Here is a 23092-nt window from a genome sequence, read left to right as displayed (position 1 = left end):
AAATAATAAAAATGTTTACAAATCATTAGAAAAAATGTCCATGTCCGACGAGCGAGAGACATGATTATTGTTATTATTAATATTAGGTTTTTAATTAATTTAAAGTGCCGTTATAGTGTATGCTCCCAGGCCTTAATTACCTGCAGCGTCCCCTCAGTGTGATCTGAACTCAGTAAAAAGGCCTTTTTCTACTCTGCTCCTGTGACCTGGAACACCTTACAACAGGACCTGAAGCAGTCCACTTTGATTTCTTTAAGATATTTTAAACATCTGATAATGTCAATAGAAACATTAAAGCAAACATGTTCCTGTTTTTAATATTTTACCTTGTTTTATATGGCATCTTGATTTGACTGTTTTTATAACTACTTTTATTTTTAATAGCTTTTTGTTGAATTATTGTTGTCTGTACTTTATATATTGTCTGTTTAAATCAGGTCTCTTGAAAATCAGTCTTTGTGACTCAATGAGACTAACCTGTATAAATAAAAATAAATTAATGAAAAATGTAGCCTTTAACATGCTTTAATATCCTGTTTTATCATCCCATTTCTGTCTCATTGACCCATAATAGATAATGGATGGATGATTTAATCTACTTTGCCTTTTTTGTTTGTTTTATGGTTTTGTACAGTACTGGTCTACTTCAGTGCTTAATTTGTAAACCAAACAATGCTGGAATGCAAACAGACCAAGTTTCACTGAGACCAGCACTGATACTGGAACGCACGCACAAATGTCAAAGTACCAAACCAATTCATATTTAAAATTTACTTTTAATCACTTTATGTGTGATTTTAAGTGCAGCCTATTAAGCGCAGGATTGTTTCTTACCTTACTAGCTGTTTAGCCTGCTCTGCTTCTCTCACGCATCCTGACACCCCCCACCCCCTCAGTTCCTGCAGGTAAGGGGCGTTTCACTTCGGGACAAATTGAGATCACCCATTGGTCAGTTGCTGACGAGCCCATTGGATTGATTGACAGATGCCATTTAGTATCCGACTCATGCAAAAAAAAAAAATCATAGATTTTGAGATGGTTTGTGTCATCATTTACTCCATGTTTATTTAATATTTTGCTGAATCTAAGGTTTGAGAACTAAGCTTCCTTACATAACGTTATTATACTTAGTTTCCACACACGTGACCATTATTGCGCAATACCAGGTTTTCCGCCATTTGTTGAGGCGCATGTGAAGAAGACTGCGTACAGACAGACCAGAGCTCAGTATAGTGATACTCCTGACCAAGAGCAAGATATAGGCATCAAATAGCTGTGGTCCCTATGAGGTGTAGAAAGAAATCATGTCAGACGAAACAGACAAGTTGTCACCGAGAAGTTACTTTGATATCGTTAATTCTTAATGAACACGAGGAGTGCCTACAACGGAGGAGCTTCGCAGCTTTAAATCCATGGATGCTTATAATCATTGATGGATTTGTGAAGGACATCCGAACTCCTCATGTTAATAAAGTTCTGGTGACTGGCAGAGTAAGTAGTTGCAATAATATACATGTAGATGTCCCTCATAGCTACATGCTACATCAGCTAAGCTAAACTGAACCTGAACTGGAACCAGAGCTTGGTTAACTCCAGTTCATCGTGGTGTCATTATGAAAAGCTTGGACTCGACACAGAACAGGAGTCCTGACTCAGCAGCAACTTTTGCTGGAGCAATACAAAGAGCAACTTTCTGACCGAAGCTGTGAACAGGTACATGCAGACCAACGATCTGGGAAATGTTGTGAGCGCTTGTTTAAAAACTTTTCCCTATTTGCTTAATTGAAGACGAAATATGTCAGTAAAATATGGATATTGAGTCAAATAAATAGTGGAAAAACATCTCATCACTGTCTCATATCTTCCTGCAGTTGGTGTGTTTAAATGGCGCTGGTCAGAGATGACGTCACGAGTACTGTGTGGGGCGGCTGTGGCTGAGTGGTTAGAGCAGTCGTCCTCCAATGCGAGAGTTGGGGGTTCGAATCCACCAGCAGTCACATGCCGAAGTGTCCCTGGACAAGACACTGAACCCCTCATAGCCTCTGATGTGTGTCCCATCGGTGTATGAATGTGATAAAGCTCTGATTAGTCTCATTAGAATGATTTGTTCAATTAGCTTTTTAGAGATCTAGTGCTGTATGAATGGATAAATGAGGACACAGATTGTTGTGTAAAGCGCTTTGAGTATCTTGAAATAAGAGAGAAAGGCGCTATATAAGTACAGACCATTTACCATTTTACCATTTTACTGCGGGGAACCAAAAGTCTCGGCTGTCGAGCAAACAATTCACCAGCTGGCTTGAACAATGGCCCCCTCCAATGCTTTTGTCCATGTCAACCTTAGCTAAGACGACGTCCCCGGGGCTAAAATGGACTCTGAATGTATTAAACGATTAAAAATATTTAACAACTATGGCAATCAGCATATTGGCTGTCGCTATCGTAAGTTTCGTAGCAACAGCGCTTCTTGGATATCATCTTTTTGTTGTTTCTATTGGCGCAAACCACGACCACCGCGCCAATCGTATTGTACTCGAAGTTCTGCCTGCCTAAGATCTGGGTACTTGATGACATCACATATTGTGTAGGCAGATATTTTCAGTATCTCTATCTCCAGTAAATTCGTATAAACTTGGCACCAAAAGTGGTAAAAATGTTTGCCTATAATCAGTGATACAATAAATAAAAACTGTAATCAACCAAACATATTTTCTTGCGTCTTGTTCGATGTTAAGTTGAAGCTGGTGAGAACACTGTTCAGAAGTGCCTTCACATTAGCTGCTTTTAATTTAATTGAGAATCACAGTTTGAAGTAGCATTTACTAACATTAGGGCTCTTTTAATATCAATAGCTTGAGTTTACGGATCCTTTTCGTTTAATGCCTTGGGGTTGTTAATCTTTCAATTATTATTTTATTAATTAGGACAATTAAGATTGATCCAGTTATAAAGATAAACACAAATGCAGTCTTTTATTTCTCCTATTGTTTAGACTTGAAATTAGCTTTAAAAGTTTAATAAATTCTACTCCATTTTTCACATTACTTGGGTTTTTTGTTGTCAGTAGTGGGGTGGGGAGATATTACTCAAGAGCTTATTATGCTGTCAGCTCCCATCAAGTTGGCTGTGTGAGTTGTTTAGACGGAGTGAACCCCTCAGATGTTTCCTTGTGTTCTTTGGGCAGTTCCTACTTCACATGTGGGAAACTTGTAGTCCGAGGGGCAGGAGTGACCCTTGGACGATTTCCAGCCAGTCCCCAAAATTCTTAATTGACAAGAAAACAATTTTTTTTAAGTTGGTGAAAATCTGCATTATATAAATTAAATTTAATTCAGTTCAATTCAGTTTATTTATATAGCGCCAAATCACAACAAAGTTGTCTCAGGGCACTTTACAGGAACATTCACATACATTTAAGGAACTTTTAATTAATCTTGGACAAAGACACTGAAAATCTTTAGTTTAAGATAGGCTAGATGTGTTCTCAGAACCAGACTGACCCTGAATCGTATTTAAGATAATATATTGTCACAAGAACCAGTTCACAGAAGTATGTCTTATATTCCTAGAGAGTATTGGGAAGACATATTTTAATCAAGCGTGATAACTATGCTACAAGAAACAGCCTCAGAAACAAAGTCTTCCAGATTATCGCTCTTAATGAAATAAAATTTTCAGTTCTTTGTGCCGCCCTTTAATTGCTTTAAATATCTTGATTTGGCCCTTTGGCAAAAAATGTTGCCTACCCCACTCATAGATAGTTTTTGTGGGGCTTTTCTGTTTTAGCTGGGAACGGTAAAACCAACAAAAATGGTCAAATATTCCTGACGTATACACTTTAACGTTTTGCATTTTTGTTTTTCTGTTTGTTGGGGGGTTTTTTTACGTTTCAGATGCAAACTTTCATTTAAGAGGAGCTTTGTAACATTATAAAGCAAGTGGATAAACTTTTAGTAAAATTTAAATAAGATGCATCTTTCAGGCTCCGCCCCCTCCCTCTCTGCTGTGCTTCAGATTTGGCTCTGAAGCCCCTTCCTTTAGGGGAGTGTAGCATTCATAAACATACTAAAAACCCCAGCAACCTCATGGCTTCTACAGACAGTTTTTACCCAAGCACAGTCAGCCTGTTTGTAAAAACTTTTTAAAGTTGATTACTCATCAAATATTTTTTATTTCTTATTTTAATAAATATGGCAAAAGTTATTTTTATTTTATGGTTTAACACCAGTTTAATATGACTAAATACAGTAGTTCCTCGTTTATCGCAGGGGTTACGTTCTGGACCTCCCTGCACTAAGTGAAAATCCGTGAAGTAGGGACATTATATTTATTTTAGTATTTATATATATTTTAAGGCTTTAGAAACCCTTCCCACACTCTTGCAATGTTCTAAGCTCTTAAACCTACATCATTTTAACCACATGTATATTGAGCTGCTCGGGGCGGCTGGAGCAGCTCTGTTACATTTATTCTGAGATTTTGCCTTTGGAAACTTTAATTCCTCTTTCTGGATGTAAATCACATTTTTTTGGGTGATTGTTTCCTCTGGTATCAGATGTTGTGCAGCTGGAAGGCTTTTTACTATTCTTTTTTTTTTACTTTTGGACATTTGTTATGATGCGTAACCATGACAAAAAGGTGGTTTTCTACAACTGGGAGCAGCTGATTAACATCTCAAAAGCTCAAATAATATCTCAACTACAGCCTCAAATCTCAAATGAGTTGAAAAGGAGGTGCCGTAGATGCATGCCCATCTACCTGCTGGCTGTGCTCAAGTGGCTGACCACTGAGATCCTGGAAGGAAACTTGGCTTGTGACAGCAGAAGGACCGGGATTGTCCCCCGGCACCTGCAGCCGGCTGTCCGCAGTGACGAGGAGCTCAGCACGCTGCTGGGAGTAGTGGCCATCGCTCTGGCAGGAGTTCTGCCCAGTATTCTGGCGGTCCTGCATCCCGGGGGAACTGAGAGGCCAGCCGAGTATGGATGGACGGATCGGCTTGCATCTGCCACCTGCCAGTTTCCATCTTCTGATCCACTGAGGAGCAGACCTTTACAAGACATCCTTCCTGCCCACAGCCATCAGTATCTATAACATCTCTTAATGAAACAAGGATGATGAGCTACAACAGCATTTAATTTTCCTTTGGGGTTAATAAAGTATATTAATAAAGCATTATTGAATTGAATATGTACTGCAAATTTTTACTCTTCAGCTCTGCAGAAGACAGCGGCTCGTTTCTGGTCTGGCTCGGCAGACCTACCCTGCTGATTCTGGTTGGCTGTCTGCAGCCGAGGCTGAGCATCAGAACGCTTTTGGAGGGAGCTGGGCCTTCGGATGGCCAGCACGGGACCAGACGGTGGTCTGATTGAGTCCAACTCCGGATGAAAAATGTCCCGGTGGGCTCCAGAGAGAACGCCAGACCTCTGGGTGGCGCCTCGCCGCTCAGAATTCCTCGTGGGCCGTCAGGCAGCACTCAGATTCACCAATCAGTCTGGAGGTCTGGTTCCCAGTCGGTTCTGGTCGGCTCTCGGGCGCCGAAGTCACTGTATGAATAAGGACCGAACGTTTTAGGATCAGATCAAAACTTTACCTCTACTTATTTTAACAGAAAGCTACGGGGCTTCTGGGTGGGGCCCTGTTGTCTTCTGGGAAATGTAGTGTAGGTTTATTGAGAGAAAACTACAAAATGGCAGCGCCTGTCCGAAGTATTTTATTTTTTCGTTAACTTTTTACTGTATCCCGTACCTTCTCAGTCACATGAGTAATATTGAAGTTGACAATCCTGTTGTGTACAATTTTTTTTCTCATGTACAATAATGGTTTGAAAAATCGTGAAAGAGCGAGTCCGTGAAGGTTGAACCGCAAAATAGCGAGGGACTACTGTATTCCTCTTCAGATTACATGCACTTATTTTAAAATTCAAGATTAATTTGCTAGAATAGGTTTTTGACATTTTGAACACTATCAGAGAGTGCATATTCAGCAACTGGGAGATAAATGACACTTTGTTGCTCTTGCAGGTCACAATGAAGAGAAAATAAAATGGAATCACTGGAACATTTCTGTGTAGCTGCCTGTTTTTCATGTTGTTGCCATGTGTGCTGTTGCTGAGGGGTTCTGCAGCAGCATATGTCAGCTTCGCTGCTGTCACCCACCACTGTGACTCAGAACTGTGACGACATCTTGCACACTCATGCACTCGGTTGACTAAGTTGGTTGCCCACTCACCTCCCTGTCTTTTTCTCTCCCCGCAGTTACTCTGGTAACAGCGGGGGTGCCGGTCTGGGTGTTCGCCCTCCTTCAGACTTCACCCAGGCCGCTGCTGCTGCTGTTGCTGCTGCCGCTGCCACAGCAACCGCCACAGCTACTGCAACCGTTGCAGCAATCCAAGAGAAACAGAACCAAGAGCTGAGCTATGGCCAGGTATCATTTTCACAGAGAACACACACATTTAAAGCTGAAAACGTTTAAGAAAGTTTCCCACATCTTGTTTGGTGGCTCTGGTTGGGAGCTGTGATGCTGAGCTGCAGGGCTGTAGGAGGGCTGCAACTCAGAAGCTGCTTCCCTGCTGTTTACCCACATTCATGACACATGCTTCTTATTAACAGCCGAGACGTTGCATCATTTGATACTGCCCTCTCAGGCCATTATTTAAACTACAAATCTTCATGATGAGTCACCGTAGAGCCTGAGAAAACTAATTTCTGTAAAAGATGGCAGTTTCCAACTGGAACAAAGTTAAAATACTGAACCTATTTTTAATATCTATTTTTTTTCAACTAAAATTGGATCAAGAAAAATCCGTCCACTAAAAATGCATTGGTATAGGTCAATATTTTATCATCTAAATGTTTGCCAACTCATGATACATGTACCACCGTCTGAAACTGGCTGCATCTGTAGAAAATAGATGGAAGCTTGTTAAATTAAACAACCTTCTGCTGTGATTGATCAGTAACTGTATATTCAGAGCGGTGGGGACGTCACACTGTGTGTATCTGTCTGTGCATGTGTGTGTTTGCATGAGAACAAGAGAGAGAACAGATGTTTGTGCACCTTTCCGTCTTTAGCTCAGCGACCTGCACTTTATAAACTGTTCAGGTTGTGGAAACAAACGGTGAACTTTGTTTTTACCTCTTCTGTTTTACCTCACCTTTTTCCAGATGAGTGGAGCATCCTCCTACGGGACTCAGTTCTTGTCCCATGCTGGGCCTCGTGGCCCTCAGGGGATGAACCCCGGGGGTATGGTTTCTACGAGGCCTGGACCCCCACCTTCCACTGGAGGCTTGTATGCACCTCATCCTGCACAGAGTCAAAGGATGCCCCAGCATGGAGTGTATCCAGGAGGACAGCAAGGCCTCAAACGGCCTTTTCATTCAGAGGTTGTTTACAGATGCAGCAGCTCTTTTAAGCTTATATCAGAATGTCTTTCCATACTGGGGTAGTTTTATTTCTGTTGGGTTAAACTGGGAAGCTCATAGCAAAGCAATATTTAAATTGTGACTAATTTAAATGACAGATCTAAACGTAACTGGATTTGACAGTCCACTCTCTTTTCCAGGGTTTTCCAGGGCAGCAGTATGGCTCTGGAGGGATGACTGGGTTCCCTAACCAACCTCTGCAGTACCCAACTGGCCCACAGCAGAGATGTGCCCCGTCACCTTCTTACTCTCCCAGTCGGATGCCCCACATGGGACCGTACACTTCTGGATCTCACAATCCAGCACAGTTCCCTGCTGGTGCTGGTCAGCCAAATCCTCCACAGTATTATAAGGTACGCAGATCCACTGACTCACAGACCAAAGCTTGACCATCTGACTCAATGTTATAAAAACGTATGAAGGCCTAGCATTCTGTAAAGCAGGGGTTCCCAACCCTGGTCCTTGAGGAACACCAGCTTGTTTTAGTTGATTCTCTGCTCTGACACACCTGATTTTAATAAATGGGTGATTTACAGGCTTCTGCCGAACTTGAGGAAGTACCAGTAGTTAAATCACTGAATCAGGTGTGCTGGAGCAGGGAAACAACTAAAACATGCAGGATGGTGTTCCTCAAGGACCTGGGTTGGGAACACCTACTTTAAAGGGTTGCATATTGCTCTCAACTTTCCTGCCAGAGTTTTAGACTGTATGTTGTGGTCTTGTTAAAACTAGAACTTTGAGTTAAGATGAGAATTAGATAAATATTTTCAACTCTTCTTTGTGTTAAAGTGGATAAAGTTAATCCAAGTGTTACGCTTGTTGTCTGTGGTCTTCAGTCAGAACCTTTCAATGGTCAGGGCAGTCTGCCGTCTGGTGCAGCAGGGGGGTATAATGCTTTCACACAGGCTGCAGTGAATGGGGTAAGTCCTGTAAACACTCACTTCTTTCTCTCATAAACCAACAAGCCCAGCTTGACTCTCGGTTAATTGAGTGTATGAAGAAAAAATAATTATTCTAAAACATTTGTAGAAAAGTTTGTGGTTCTAAAAACTCGTTCCGGTTCTCGTTACTCAGCCAGGTCGAGGTGGAGTGATGCCTGGATACCCCAGCTCACCAATGGGAGGGAATCCTACCCCGCCCATGACTCCTGGTAGCTCCATACCTCCCTACCTTTCCCCAGGACAGGACACCAAGCCCCCCTATCTTCCACTGGACTCTAAACCCAACATCAGCACCCAGCAGCCTCCTACAGGTGAGACGCAGTCCAGCACATGACAGTACTGTGTCACACACACTTTCTGCAATAATGTGATCATGTGTAATAATAATAATGTAACTGCCTGCTATAATAAAACAGCACAATATTATTTTGCAAATAAATTTAACAGTGAAATCTATAAAATACAAGTTTTTAAGTTAGATTTGTATCTGTGGTTTAACTCATTTAGACTCCAGATCAGTTTTAAACAAATATTTCTGTTGTTTCTGACTCATAAGAGAGTCCAAAACAGACACGGCTTCCGTTTTCCTTTCTAGGTAATCCCAGTGACGACCTGCGTCTGACATTCCCAGTACGAGACGGTGTTGTGCTGGAGCCGTTCAGACTGGAGCACAATCTGGCTGTCAGTAATCATGCATTCCAGCTCAGAGAGTCCGTCTACAAAACTCTGATCATGAGGTGAGGCTGGCCATCTGATCACACCAATTTCTCAAGACAATTCACATCGTTCTGCTGTTCTGTGTTTGTTCTTCAGACTCGGCAAGATTTACTAAATGACTGAGGGGGTCTATTTGTAATTTTTATTTCAGTTTTTTGATTGTTTCTTTAAAGTTAGTGCTCAAAGTAGTACTCTGATCTAATATTGAGCCGAGGCTAATTACTCGCACGTGTACAGTAGCTCCACTTTTATGTCAAGTATTCACTCTGTACGGTCAAGATTTAAGTAACATACAAATAGATTTACTGTTTACTTACAGTAACAATCCTCCTGTGTGCCGCTGATCCAGCGACATAAGCTAGAATATTTCTTTATTTGATTGCTGCACCGATCAGAAATATCCCAGCACTCATCAGTTTATGCCTCTTGTACCGTATTTTCCGCCGTATAAGTCGCATCAGTCCAAATATGTCTAATAAAGTGGAAAAAGCAGAAATGTGTCACTTCGCCGTATACGTTGCATCTATTATGTGTCACCGCTGACAACCCGGACAGTGTTTCTCCTAGATGACTTGCCATGGCGGGGCGCTCATCTCATCTGTGATTTTTATTCAGGTGGGGGGGAGACAGACGGAGACACGTCCTGAGCTGCCTTTAGCTTCTTAGCTTGTGCACTTGTTATTGCGAGCCGCTAGTTTAGCTTTACGTCAGTGCCGACAGGTGGTTGGAGTTGGGAGGGGGTTTGGTAGACGGGGCGCTCGGTTCTGTTGCCGGGGTGGTGTCTCATTTTAACATTTCCTTAATAAATGCACTTTGACGGTCAAATCAGCTGCATTTCAAAAGCCGATTCGCGGGAGCGCGCAGACTAGAGCTGTCATTTCTAACCCGACCTGGATTCAGACCGGGCCGGGCCATAATAATGTGCTTAATGTGTGGACCGGATCGGTGTCTGGCTTTTTATTGCATCAGGAACGCGTAAGGCCGATGATCCAATATATGCAAACATGGCTTGCCATACTGCACCTGCCGCACACGGTTGTTTGACCGCACGCTGACCGTCCGGTTGAAAGAGGTAAAAAGCTCAGTTAAGCTTCAGAAGGACTACTGCCAGCGACCCATCAGCCCAAATGGTCGTTCATTCAGCCGCTGCACTCAGCGGACGCACGCAGCCGACGACCCAAACAGGTGAGATCACAAAATATCCGACATGTCAAAGCAGGGTCCAATGCAGGCAGAAGCAGGGCCAGCATTTAATGCACTTTGACGTCCATGAAAGGACAAACACCCCCTCAGCTCCGATCTTCTGCCCCCTTTATTCAGCCGCATGCATCCACCGACCGTTAATAATAGTCCGTGGTATAAGCAGTCAAAGCTTAATTTAAAATGTTGAGGTATTTTTCGGGGCAGCACGGTGGCACAACTGGTAGAGCTGCTGCCTCTCAGCGCGCAAGTCCCTGGTTCAAATCCCAGTCCGGGAGCCTTTCTGGGTGGAGTTTGCATGTTCTCTCCGTGCATGCGTGGGTTTTCTCCAGGTGCTCCAGTTTCCTCCCACAGACTAAAAACATGCATGTTAGACTGATTGGTAACTCTGAATTGTCTCTAGGTGTGAGTGAGAGAGTGAATGGTTGTTTGTCTCTGTGTGTTCCTGTGATGGACTGGAGACCTGCCCAGGGTGTACCCCACCCCTCGCACAGTGATTGCTGGACATGGGCACCGGCGACCCCCATGACCCAAAATGGAAGAAGCAGGTAAAAGATAATGGATGGATGGATGGATGGATGGATGGATGGATGGAGGGTTTTTTCGGGTTCGGACCTGTAATTACTGTTAATTCATTGGATCGGGTGGTGTTTGGTGCTGATGGCTGCGGGCTGGGGCCGGGTCATTTCGGATTATTTGGACCCGAGTGCATCCCTAGTGCAAAGGGACGACTCACTGTGCGTTTCTTCAAAATTTAACAAGATATCCACCTAAAAACAATTTTATGTGTTTGCTCGACTTTATAGTAAAGGTGTGTCTCAGTTGAACTTTTACTTAATAAAAGGACTTTAACGGTCAAATCAGCTGCATTTCAAAAGTATTCGCTGCCTCGGTGCTCCAGGAGCGCGCAGAGAAAGGAAATCAGGAAGGAGGAACTGCACATTTCTTTGAAATTAAACAACATAAGCACCTAAAACAATTATTTGTTTGTTCGACATTATAGCAAAGGTGTGATATTGCACAGGTCAGATCTTACACCATTTATTTGTACAAACTGTTTCCTATCTTTCAAATAGCTAGATACCCAGTGTAATGCTGGTCCTCTTATACCATATTTATTTAATTTTTCAAGGAGAATAGTGGTCAATAGTATTGAATGCTTTTTTTAAATCAACAAAAATACTAACACAATACTGTTTTTGATCGACAGCAGCTATTATTTCCATGAGAGCCATTTATTTAGTTTTTTTGCTCTAAACCCATACTGACTGCTACTTAAAATGTTTTGTTTAGTAATAAATTTATCTAATCTGGTCACAAATAGTTTTTCTAGAATTTTTGAGAACTCTGGTAATAAGGATATTGGTCTATAATTATTGAACATACATTTATCACCATTTTTAAAGAGAGGAACTACCTTAGCTACTTTCATATTGTCTGGAAATATTCCTTTTGAAAATGATAAATTACAAATATATGTAAACGGCTCGATAACATAACTCATTATGTCCTTTACAAACATCATATCCATGTCCACCCAGTCTTTTGATCTCTTATCTGTCAGATTTTTTACTACATTCATTATTTCTTCTTTGTCAGTTCCATTAAGAAAAATACTGTTGTCACAACTTAAAACTGAATGGTTCACATTATTGTCCACTTTTGGTGTTTTAGCTGCAAGGCTTGATCCAACATTATACTTTTACCCAATCGTTGCTCATCTGTCATGTGTCACCTAATCCCCTAAGTTTGATTAAATTATCTTCATGACTTCCTGTTTACAACCGTTGTCCAGTGGGTAATGTAGTTTCATAACATTTAGCCGTAGATTAGAGTTGGTAAAACCGAACCTGAGAATAAAAATAATAAAATATAAAAGCTGATGGTGTATTAAGGACAAAAATGTAAAAGTGCTGGTACTGTGTACTGGTGAGTTCCAGCCTGCTTTAAGCACTGGATTTTGGATTATTGTTTGACGGGTTGTTGTTTTCATATCATATGGGTGCTGGTACTTCAGCCAAGTCAAACTCCCACCTCATATTCAGCAGGTGCTGTTTGCACCAATAAGGTGTGAAATGTTTACCATTTTGTTTACTAACACAATGCACATATGATTACAGGTACCAGCTGCACGTGCCCCTGCACTGGATTAAGCTGTGCTTTATTACAAATCATCTATGCAGGGCATGCATAATCTCTCAGTTGCAGGGATAAAATTCTTGTGCAGGACACAGACTGCACAGTGCAGATGTTTTTGAAGCTGTTGCTACTTGTATAAAATATAAACCACAACCTACCACGCTCATGTCTTTGGGCAAGCATTTTAAATCTTTATATTAAATTTTTCGGCACTTCATGCATGATTTAGGTAGAACTGCAATTTTTAATTTCTTTAGTCTTGAGATCTATTATCATATTTAGTTATTTTGTGTTCACTGGTTTGAACCAGCACATCTGTATTTTTATCAGGACGTTACAATATATTCAGAATATTTTTTTATCACGTTAGATGGGGAAAATGCTCTGAAGTAAACGATTTGAAACATGATCTGTGTGCTTGGTGTTAAATCAAAAACACTTTCTCTGTAGCAGTTGAAGAGCTAAAAGAAACCCCACCCTCTACATTACAACTGTGTTGTGTCCCCTCCTGCAGACCGGACTTGGAGCTGCAGTTTAAGTGTTACCATCATGAAGACAGACAGATGAACACTAACTGGCCTGCCTCTGTGCAGGTGAGCATTCTCACGTTTTCTTCTTCTTGTTTTATTGAACTTAGTGACTGTGATTCTGCTGCCTCAGTGAAGGGTTTACTTTTACGCAATCACAACGAGGACGAGTGTGTACTTTTTACTGAGCTCTCACGTAGTCATAGTGAAGGACGATGAGCACAAACTGTTTCTCTTAGTGAACGCTGAAAACTGCAGTAGAGAAATACCTCATTACAATAAATTAAAATGATGCCAAAGTGGACGAGCTGCGTGTGGAAATCCATGATCACCTTTACTGCTTTTCTATGGTCTAAAGGTAAATGGACTGTACTTGTACAGCTCCTTTCTTTCTGATCAAGACGCTCAAAGCTCTTTACAACAATCTGTGCCTCATTTACCCATTCATACAGCTCTATACTAGATCTATACAAAGTGCTTTATCACATTCATACATCGATGGGACACACATCAGAGACACTGAGGGTTCAGTGTCTTGCTCAGGGACACGTCAGCATGTGACTGCTGGTGGATTCGAACCCCCAACTCTTGCATTGGAGGACAACTGCTCTAACCACTCAGCCACAGCCGCCCCTGTTTAAGACAGAGCTAATCAACTAAGCTGCTCGGGGGCCACAGTTACTGAAAGCCAAGAGCTCAGGGGCCGGACATCCAGCAGTTATTGTCCTTAAGTAAATTTGTTTTGTGGTTTAAAATCTAGTTGTTTTATTAAATGAATCCATTGGTGGGCCGAACTGAGCTCACCAGTGGGCCTGATTTGGACCCCAGGCCACCAGCTGAATAGCCCTGGTCTAAGAGGTTCAGTATCAGTCAGGTGCAGCTGATCAAATGTATTGATTAACTGGTTATCATCAGTGTGAGCAGCTCTGTAACAGCAGGAGTTGTCATTTTGCTGCTCTGGAGCATACAGGTGTGTGTCAACACAAAGCCAAGATGGAAAGACATCAGCAATGATCTTAGAGAAGCAATTGTTGCTGCAAAATCTATCTGAAAAGGTTTGAAAGCTATTTTCAAAGTATTAACAGTCTCTTGTTCTACAGAGAAGAATATTATTCAATAGTGGAAAACGTTAAAAAATGGCTGTGAGTCTTCTGTAGTTTATTCTTTTATATGTTTTGTTTAATGGCAGCACGGTAGTGCAACTGGTAGAGCTGCTGCCTCTCAGCAAGCAGGTCCCTGGTTCAAATCCCGGTCCGGGTGCCTTTCTGGGTGGAGTTTGCATGTTCTCTCCGTGCATGCGTGGGTTTTCTCCAGGTGCTCCAGTTTCCTCCCACAGATCAAAAACATGCATGTTAGGCTGATTGGTAACTCTAAATTGTCCCTAGGTGTGAGTGAGAGAGTGAATGGTTGTTTGTCTCGTTTGTCTCTATGTCCCTGTGATGGACTGGAGACCCGTCCAGGGTGTACCCCGCCCCTCGCACAGTGATTGCTGGACATGGGCACCGGCGACCCCCGTGACCCAAAATGGAAGAAGCGGGTAAAGATAATGGATGGATGTTTTGTTTATTTATAGACGGGCATACTCATTTAATCTTTTGCTATTCATTTAACTTGAGTTTCAGTATTAGTGGTGTGTATAAAACTGTTTGTTTTTGTGTGCAGCAAATAAATGACAAAATAAAAAACTACATTAGAACTTTGAAAGGTACAATATGAGCTCCTGAGATGCTTTTTATTCAGCCTACTATTTTCTTTCAGGTCAGTGTTAATGCGACTCCTCTGTCTATTGAAAGAGGCGACAACAAAACCTCCCACAAGCCTTTGTACCTGAAGCAAGTGTGTCAGCCAGGGCGCAACACGGTGCAGATCACTGTGACGGCATGCTGCTGTGTACGTCTCATCTCAACACTGACTGACTCAGCCTTCAGAGCACTTCTACAAAGTATATTGCTGTAGACATGCAGATTCTCATCTGAACACGTTTCCTCTCCCGTCTCCGTGTCCCCAGTCCCACTTGTTTGTGTTGCAGTTGGTGCACCGGCCGTCTGTCAGGTCTGTCCTGCAGGGTCTAATGAAGAAGAGGCTGCTGCCAGCTGAGCACTGCATCACCAAGAGTGAGTCCGCTTCAGTTTGACTTCTTCACTTTGACAAAGAAACGGCACAAAGAACAGATGATTCAATAATTCAATAAATTTTTTTTAAGTTTCATTCAAATCTGTCCTGTGGTTCACAATTTTGCTAAAAGACTAAAGGGGTTTAGCTCGTTTGTGAGGAGATAAGTACTTACCGCCGTAAACGTCATGCCACCGTTATAAGTCACATTTATTATGTGTCACCGCTGACCACCTGGAAACATGGGCCGGTGCTGTGCCAAAAATCGATTGGCTGCCGAATGGCGGCCATGGGAGCATGCACAGGAGGACTTTCACGAGAATTTAACAAGAGTAACACTTAAAAACTATTATTTGTTTGCTCAACATTATAGTAAAGGTGTCTCAGTTGAACTTTTCCTTAATAAATGCACTTTGACGGTCAAACCAGCTGCATTTCACCTGGGCGGCACGGTGAAATTTAGCTGATTTGACGTTTGCTCCAGGAGTTCTGGAGCGAGATGAAGGTGGTATGTATGGCAAGCCAAGTGTCTCATTAATAGCCACTTTTACCTATTAATGAGACACTTGGCTTGCCATATTAGTCGAGGGCCCTCTAGCGGCTGAATATGTTCACGTTCAATATTTTCCATGTCAGAATGATTGAAATCGTCAGCTCGCAGCCAAAAATTGAATTATAAATATGGGAAAATAAACATAAATATGTCACTTCACTGTATAAGTCACAGGACATGCTATTTTATGCAAAAAACTGTGACTTAAACCCTATTCGCACGGGATTCGTTTTTCCTAGGGACCACATGCTATTTGTAATAATTACGGAGATTGTCTGTGTTGTTAATCCTGTGAGAATCGACCATGTCAGTAATTTATAAAGTAAAAATTCCCCCGCAAATTACCAACTATATTTTGCTGAACTCAGAGGTCCTGTGATAATACTAATCCAATGCGAATAGGTATCTCTGTGATTTGGACAGAAGTGGGCGGACTCTGATACATAATTAGGCAGTTTTTGTTTCCTGGGCACATTTTTATTTGCTTTTGGCAAAGGAGGCTGCATTGGAGTGCATAAATAACCTTTTGTGTCCCGGAGCAGCAAAAGCCTGTCGACCTGTAACGGTCGCCACAAGCAAATGTTACGCAATACGCAGCGCATTAACATCATATCTGGAAGGTTTCTTTAAATTTCAGCTAAATCTCAGGCTTTGGTTATTCTGTGCAAATAGGGCTTTATACAGTGAAAATTACGGTAGTTAAAATTCTTCTTTACTGCATTTTGTTTCAGTTAAAAGAAATTTCAGCAGCGGTACAATCCCTGGGACACCCGGTCTGAACGGAGAAGACGGGGTGGAGCAGACGGCAATCAAAGTGTCTCTCAAATGTCCGATCACATTCAGACGGATCCAGCTGCCAGCCAGAGGCCACGACTGCAGGCACATACAGGTGAGGTCCTACCTGCATTATTCACCCGGATCGATCCTAATCAGTTCTCACATACTGACGCTTTTATTTTGTAGTGTTTTGACCTGGAGTCTTATTTGCAACTGAACTGTGAAAGAGGGACGTGGAGATGTCCTGTGTGCAAGTATGCTGCTGCTGCTGTTAAATCCAGTTTCAGTCTCAGCAGCAAGAAAGTGAACCTGCTGTTCTCTTCTTGTTCACAGCAAAACAGCTTTGCTAGAAGGCCTGGAGGTTGACCAGTACATGCTCGGGATTCTTGTCTACATTCAGAAGTGAGTGCGGTTTTCTTTTTAAATACCCGTTTTTGGAAGGAATTGAAAAGGCTGCTTAATACAACACTGACTGAAGGAGAATTTACTTTTATGTTCATTTTTAAAACATTAATTATACTCGCCATCATTTTTTTTTTAAAGCTTAACAAGCAACACAGTTCATTTTTAGACAAATAAATAAAATCCTTAAGAATGTAAGTTTGTATCTGTTTTCTCCCTCAGCTCTGACTACGAGGAGATCACCATTGACCCGGTGTGCGGCTGGAGGCCGGTGCCCGTTAAACCTGACCTTCACATAAAGGAGGAGCCGGACGGTCCGGTCCTGAAACGCTGCCGGACTGTCAGTCCGAGTCATATGGTCCTGCCGAATGTGATGGAAATGATCGCAGCTCTAGGCCCAGCGTCGTCCCCCTACCAGAGTCTGTCTGCAGGAGGCAGGAACACCCCCGACTACAGCAGGCCAGGTGACCCATTCATTCCACCGGTGGACAAACGACAGCCAGAAAATGCTTATAGATGATTTTGTTTAAGAAACTGTTTCAAATACCATTTTAAATGTTTTTATTCTAATTTTTTTCTGCTCCTCGAAGCATTAAAAAACTGAACATTTCTGCCAGCCTGAAAATATTAGTTAAGTGAAATTCATGTTTGCTTTATTATGCTTTATATTTAGGAAGTCAAGGCTTTTCAAGCCAAGCAGGGTTTACAGATTTCCCCAACACTCCTGGGACCCCAACACTTGGGGAGTACTCCTCCTCTGGACCACCACCTCCTGTCTCCTACCAGTCTGAACAGGTCAGCCATCTTTAATCACTACACACATGCATGCATGATGTACCAGAACATCTTTGGAGTATTTTTAGGACAAGTTGCTTCATCAGTCTGAAGAAATCATGATTTCTAGGACTGATGAAGTCCTTTGGATGAAGGACGAAACATCTCAACAACAAAAAAGAAACTGTCCAGATGACCTGACTGAACTTTGTTGTATTTTTTTTGCCTGGATTATTGAGCATGAACTTTGATGTTAAAATGTTATAATTCACAATTACATGTCAAACAAAATGATGTGTTTTTTTGTCCTAAAATGTAAAATATCAATAAATGTTAAAAATCATAAGATGGTTTCAGTTGTATAAAGTCACCCACACTGACCAGAAAAGCCCCCCAGTAACAAACTTGAAGTGGCCCACAGGCCACCAGTTGAATGTCACAGTTGTAGCAGGTCATGCAGCTCTGGACACGTTTTCTTTAGTGAGCGAGGGGGCAGGTTACAGACCCCCGCCCTGGGAGGAAGAGCACCTGCTGGCTTCATAGGAGTCCAAATGAAAGGAGATTATTTTTCCAAACACGGACCTTCTCATTTTTATTTTCCTTTTTTAATGAGGAAAATTATTCAACATGTAAGTTTACAAAATATTAATTACCAGTTTGAACACGTTCAATTTATTTTCAGGAAGGAAAGAGCCACCATGGATGGATGGATGTATATATGGATGGATGGATGGATGTATGGATATATGAATGTATATATGGATGGATGGATGGATGTATGGATATATGAATGTATATATGGATGGATGAATGATGGATGTATATATGGATGGATGGGTGTACAGGTCCTTCTCAAAAAAATTAGTATATTGTGATAAAGGTCATTATTTTCCATAATGTAATGATAAAAATGAAACTTTTATATATTTCAGATTCATTGCACACCAACTGAAATATTTCAGGTCTTTAATTGTTTTAATACTGATGATTATGGCATACAGCTCATGAAAACCCAAAATGCCTGTCCCAAAAAATTAGCACATCATGAAAAGGTTCTCTAAACAATCTATTAACCTAACCATCTGAATCAACGACATAACTCTAAACACCTGCAAAAGATTCCTGAGGCTTTTAAAAACTCCCAGCCTTGTTCATTACTCAAAACCACAATCATGGGTAAGACTGCCGACCTGACTGCTGTCCAGAAGGCCATCATTGACACCCTCAAGCAAGAGGGTAAGACACAGAAAGAAATTGCTGAACGAATAGGCTGTTCCCAGAGTGCTGTATCAAGGCACCTCAGTGGGAAGTCTGTGGGAAGGGAAAAGTGTGGCAGAAAACGCTGCACAACGAGAAGAGGTGACCGGACCCTGAGGAGGATTGTGGAGAAGGGCCGATTCCAGACCTTGGGGGACCTGCGGAAGCAGTGGACTGAGTCTGGAGTAGAAACATCCAGAGCCACCGTGCACAGGCGTGTGCAGGAAATGGGCTACAGGTGCCGCATTCCCCAGGTCAAGCCACTCTTGAACCAGAAACAGCGGCAGAAGCGCCTGACCTGGGCTACAGAGAAGCAGCACTGGACTGTTGCTCAGTGGTCCAAAGTACTTTTTTCAGATGAAAGCAAATTTTGCATGTCATTCGGAAATCAAGGTGCCAGAGTCTGGAGGAAGACTGGGGAGAAGGAAATGCCAAAATGCCAGAAGTCCAGTGTGAAGCACCCACAGTCAGTGATGGTCTGGGGTGCCATGTCAGCTGCTGGTGTTGGCCCACTGTGTTTTATCAAGGGCAGGGTCAATGCAGCAGCTATCAGGAGATTTTGGAGCACTTCATGCTTCCATCTGCTGAAAAGCTTTATGGAGATGAAGATTTCATTTTTCAGCACGACCTGGCACCTGCTCAAGGTGTCAAAACCACTGGTAAATGGTTTACTGACCATGGTATTACTGTGCTCAATTGGCCTGCCAACTCTCCTGACCTGAACCCCATAGAGAACCTGTGGGATATTGTGAAGAGAAAGTTGAAAGACGCAAGACCCAACATTCTGGATGAGCTTAAGGCCGCTATCGAAGCATCCTGGGCCTCCATAACACCTCAGCAGTGTCACAGGCTGATTGCCTCCATGCCACGCCGCATTGAAGCAGTCATTCATGCAAAAGGATTCCCGACCAAGTATTGAGTGCATAACTGAACATGATTATTTGAAGGTTGGTGTTTTTTGTATTAAAAACACTTGTCTTTCATTGGTGGGATGAAATATGCTAATTTTTTGGGACAGGCATTTTGGGTTTTCATGAGCTGTATGCCATAATCATCAGTATTAAAACAATTAAAGACCTGAAATATTTCAGTTGGTGTGCAATGAATCTGAAATATATGAAAGTTTAATTTTTATCATTACATTATGGAAAATAATGACCTTTATCACAATATGCTAATTTTTTGAGAAGGACCTGTATATATGAATGAATGAATGGATGAATGAATGGATGGACGTGTTCTTGAGCATCTTTTAGGTTAAAGTATGTGAAATAGCCACAATATGGCCATGAACTCTCAATAAATCAGTTTAAAATGATTGATTTGGACATTTTTGATCATAACTGTTACAAAGAATAAACCTAGTTGTCATAAAATTTGTGGATATTGTGGTTGTTATTTCTCGTTGTCTGGTCGTGTCTTTGTTTAATAGGGTTATTAGCTGTTTTTCTATATTCAGATGAACAACTGATGAGGTCACAAAGCCTTGGATCTCATTTTGTGGGTCAGAAGAAGAATAAACCACCATGATCTTGTTACAGACATTTTGTGCACATCACAACAATCCTATAATAAGTAACAGAGATCCCAATGTGTTCTTAACGTGTGCCTGAAGACCTCCACATTATTGTTGGTTTATGTTGATTTATGATATTTTGCAAATGAGAAAAATGACTAATCAGCTGCCAATTGTATTAATGGTCTGCTCATTTTCTTTTTGTCTGAAACAACCTTAAATTTCTTATTCTAAAAGAAAAGCGCGGCCTCATCCATTTGTCCTGTAAGTTTATTTTATGCAGCCTTTCCCTGGAGCTGTCCCAACCAAGGAGCCTGTGCTGCAGGTGTGATTTGAAGCCACTGACTCACACCTGACTTACTTTGTTTCTGCTTTCAGACACCTCATCCTGGAGGAATTGAGCACTCCCATAGCATCCTCCAGCAGCACGTCTCAGGTGTCCATGGCAACCAGAGTCTCCGTGACGCCAGCAGCCCGCTGCCTCCGAGGAGCACCAGTACCCAGAATTCTCGGCTGCAGGGCGAAGGCTCCTTTGGTCTAGGTGGACCAGGAGGAGAGGGGCCTGATCACACACTGGATGTGAGGAGAAGTTAGAATATGATTTCAGCTCTGAGACCAGATAAAACTTTAGATTTAAAGATTTTGTTTCCCATTTTTAAACTGTTATTCAACTCAGTTTATTTCTATAGTGCCAAGGCACAAGTGAAGTCATCTCAGGGCACTGAACAGAAACATTCACATGCATGAACATGACCAGTTAGTAAAGTTCTCCATCTAACGAAGCAGCAGATTGTGTTGAATCTTCTTCACAGTCTCATCCTGAGCAGCACAAAGGAGACAGTGGGAAGGAAAAACTCCCTTTTCACAGGAAGAAACCTCCAGCAGAACCAGCCTCAGGACGAGCAGTCGTCTGCTTCGACCGTATTTCAGAACGATAAATAACATATTTTCCAGTGTATAAGTCACATCGTTCAAAAAAAGCATCATGAAGAGGAAAAAAAGCATATGTAAGTCGCTTTGAAGTATAAGTTGCATTTATTATGCGTTTATTTAATGGTCAAAAAGTGCGTTATGAATATGGAAAAAAAAATATCTATAAGTCACAGAACTGACAAATCTATTAAAAAAAACCTGTGACGTATACACTGGAAAATACGGTAATTTAAACTGCACAAACCGCATTGTCTCCGTTAGAGCTCATTTAATTTGTTGGTCAGTCAGTAATCTCACTGACTGCTGCTCTTTGTAGGTTTTTACTTTTACAGAAAAAACATCTGGTAGAAAATGTTAAAACAGAGAGTTAAAGTAGGAAAACAACATAAAGCTGTTGTCAAATTAATTTTACCTCTATTTTCTGTAAAAGGTTGTTTATATAAAGAGAAGTAACTCCTGTATTTACTGTTAATTATATAAAATCAGACTTTTTGTGTCATTCAGCTTAAACTGTTAATCTTTCTGATTAGAAATGTTCTTAGATTTTGACATGTTCTGAAGGCATTTGGACCACTCCGGTTCGGTAGTAGGACCTGATGAAACCAACTTTCTGAAACTGTTTCAACAACGGTACCAACAAAGATGTATTTTAATTTGGACCAGGGTAATTTTCTCTGATGGTGTTCTTTGTTCTACTGGCATCTGATGACCCCACCTGCTTGTCTTCTTTTCTAATACAAACCAGATTCCAAAAAAGTTGGGACACTAAACAAATTGTGAATAAAAACTGAATGCAATGATGTGGAGATGGCAAATGTCAATATTTTATTCGTAATATAACATAGATGACAGATCAAAAGTTTAATCGGAGTAAATGTAACATTTTAAAGGAAAAATATGTTGATTCAAAATTTCACAGTGTCAACAAATCCCAAAAAAGTTGAGACAAGTAGCAATAAGTGGCTGGAAAAAGGAAATTGAGCATATAACGAACAGCTGGAAGACCAATTAACACTAATTAGGTCAATTGACAACATGATTGGGTATAAAAAGATCTTCTCAGAGTGTCAGTGTCTCTCAGAAGACAAGATGGTAAGAGGATCACCAATTCCACCATTGTTGCGCAGAAAGATAGTGTAGCAATACCAGAATGGTGTTACCCAGCGTAAAATAGCAAAGACTTTTAAGTTATCATCATCAACCGTGCATAACATCATCAAAAGATTCAGAGAATCTGGAACAATCGCTGTGCGTAAGGGTCAAGGCCGTAAAACTCTACTGGATGCTCGTGATCTCCAGGCCCTTAAACGTCACTGCACCTGAAACAGGAATGCCACTGTCAAGGAAATAACAGAATGGGCTCAGGAATACTTCCAGAAAGCATTGTCAGTGAACACAATCCACCGTGCCATCTGCTGTTGCCAGCTGAAACTCTACAGTGCAAAGAGGAAGCCATTTCTAATCAAGCTCCACGTTTGCACTGGGCCAGGGGTCATTTAAAATGGAGTGTGGCAAAATGGAAGACTGTTCTGTGGTCAGATGAGTCACGATTTGAAGTTCTTTATGGAGCACTGGGACGCCATGTCATCCGGACCAGAGAGGACAAGGATAGTCCAAGTTGTTATCAACGCTCCGTTCAGAAACCTGCATCACTGATGGTATGGGGTTGCATGAGCGCTTGTGGCATGGGCAGCTTGCATGTCTGGAAAGGCACCATTAATGCAGAGAACCATGTTCAGGTTCTAGAACAACGTATGCTCCCATCTAGACGTCATATCTTTCAGGGAAGACCCTGCATTTTTCAACACGATAATGCCAGACCA

General features: G+C 41.7%; 1 protein-coding gene across 1 annotated transcript in view; it reads left to right on the top strand.

The window, feature by feature from the left end:
- Window positions 1-20947, top strand: part of LOC119424823 (zinc finger MIZ domain-containing protein 2) — a 46683-nt gene extending 25736 nt beyond the window's left edge. The window contains exons 5-19 of the mRNA XM_037692325.1: window positions 6255-6423; window positions 7164-7382; window positions 7562-7774; window positions 8258-8341; window positions 8496-8673; window positions 8958-9099; window positions 12933-13011; window positions 14704-14835; window positions 14954-15059; window positions 16342-16499; window positions 16574-16641; window positions 16721-16789; window positions 17012-17253; window positions 17463-17584; window positions 20715-20947. Coding sequence (XP_037548253.1) covers window positions 6255-6423; window positions 7164-7382; window positions 7562-7774; window positions 8258-8341; window positions 8496-8673; window positions 8958-9099; window positions 12933-13011; window positions 14704-14835; window positions 14954-15059; window positions 16342-16499; window positions 16574-16641; window positions 16721-16789; window positions 17012-17253; window positions 17463-17584; window positions 20715-20930 — 2197 coding nt within the window. The 3' untranslated portion in view covers window positions 20931-20947. The remainder of the gene's footprint in view (window positions 1-6254; window positions 6424-7163; window positions 7383-7561; window positions 7775-8257; window positions 8342-8495; window positions 8674-8957; window positions 9100-12932; window positions 13012-14703; window positions 14836-14953; window positions 15060-16341; window positions 16500-16573; window positions 16642-16720; window positions 16790-17011; window positions 17254-17462; window positions 17585-20714) is intronic.
- The last annotated feature ends 2145 nt before the right edge of the window (window positions 20948-23092 follow it).

Source organism: Nematolebias whitei, chromosome 18 (genome assembly GCF_014905685.2).
Source record: "Nematolebias whitei isolate Nwh7 chromosome 18, NemWhi1, whole genome shotgun sequence".
Taxonomy (NCBI): domain Eukaryota; kingdom Metazoa; phylum Chordata; class Actinopteri; order Cyprinodontiformes; family Rivulidae; genus Nematolebias; species Nematolebias whitei.
This window is presented reverse-complemented; position numbering and strand designations above follow the sequence as displayed.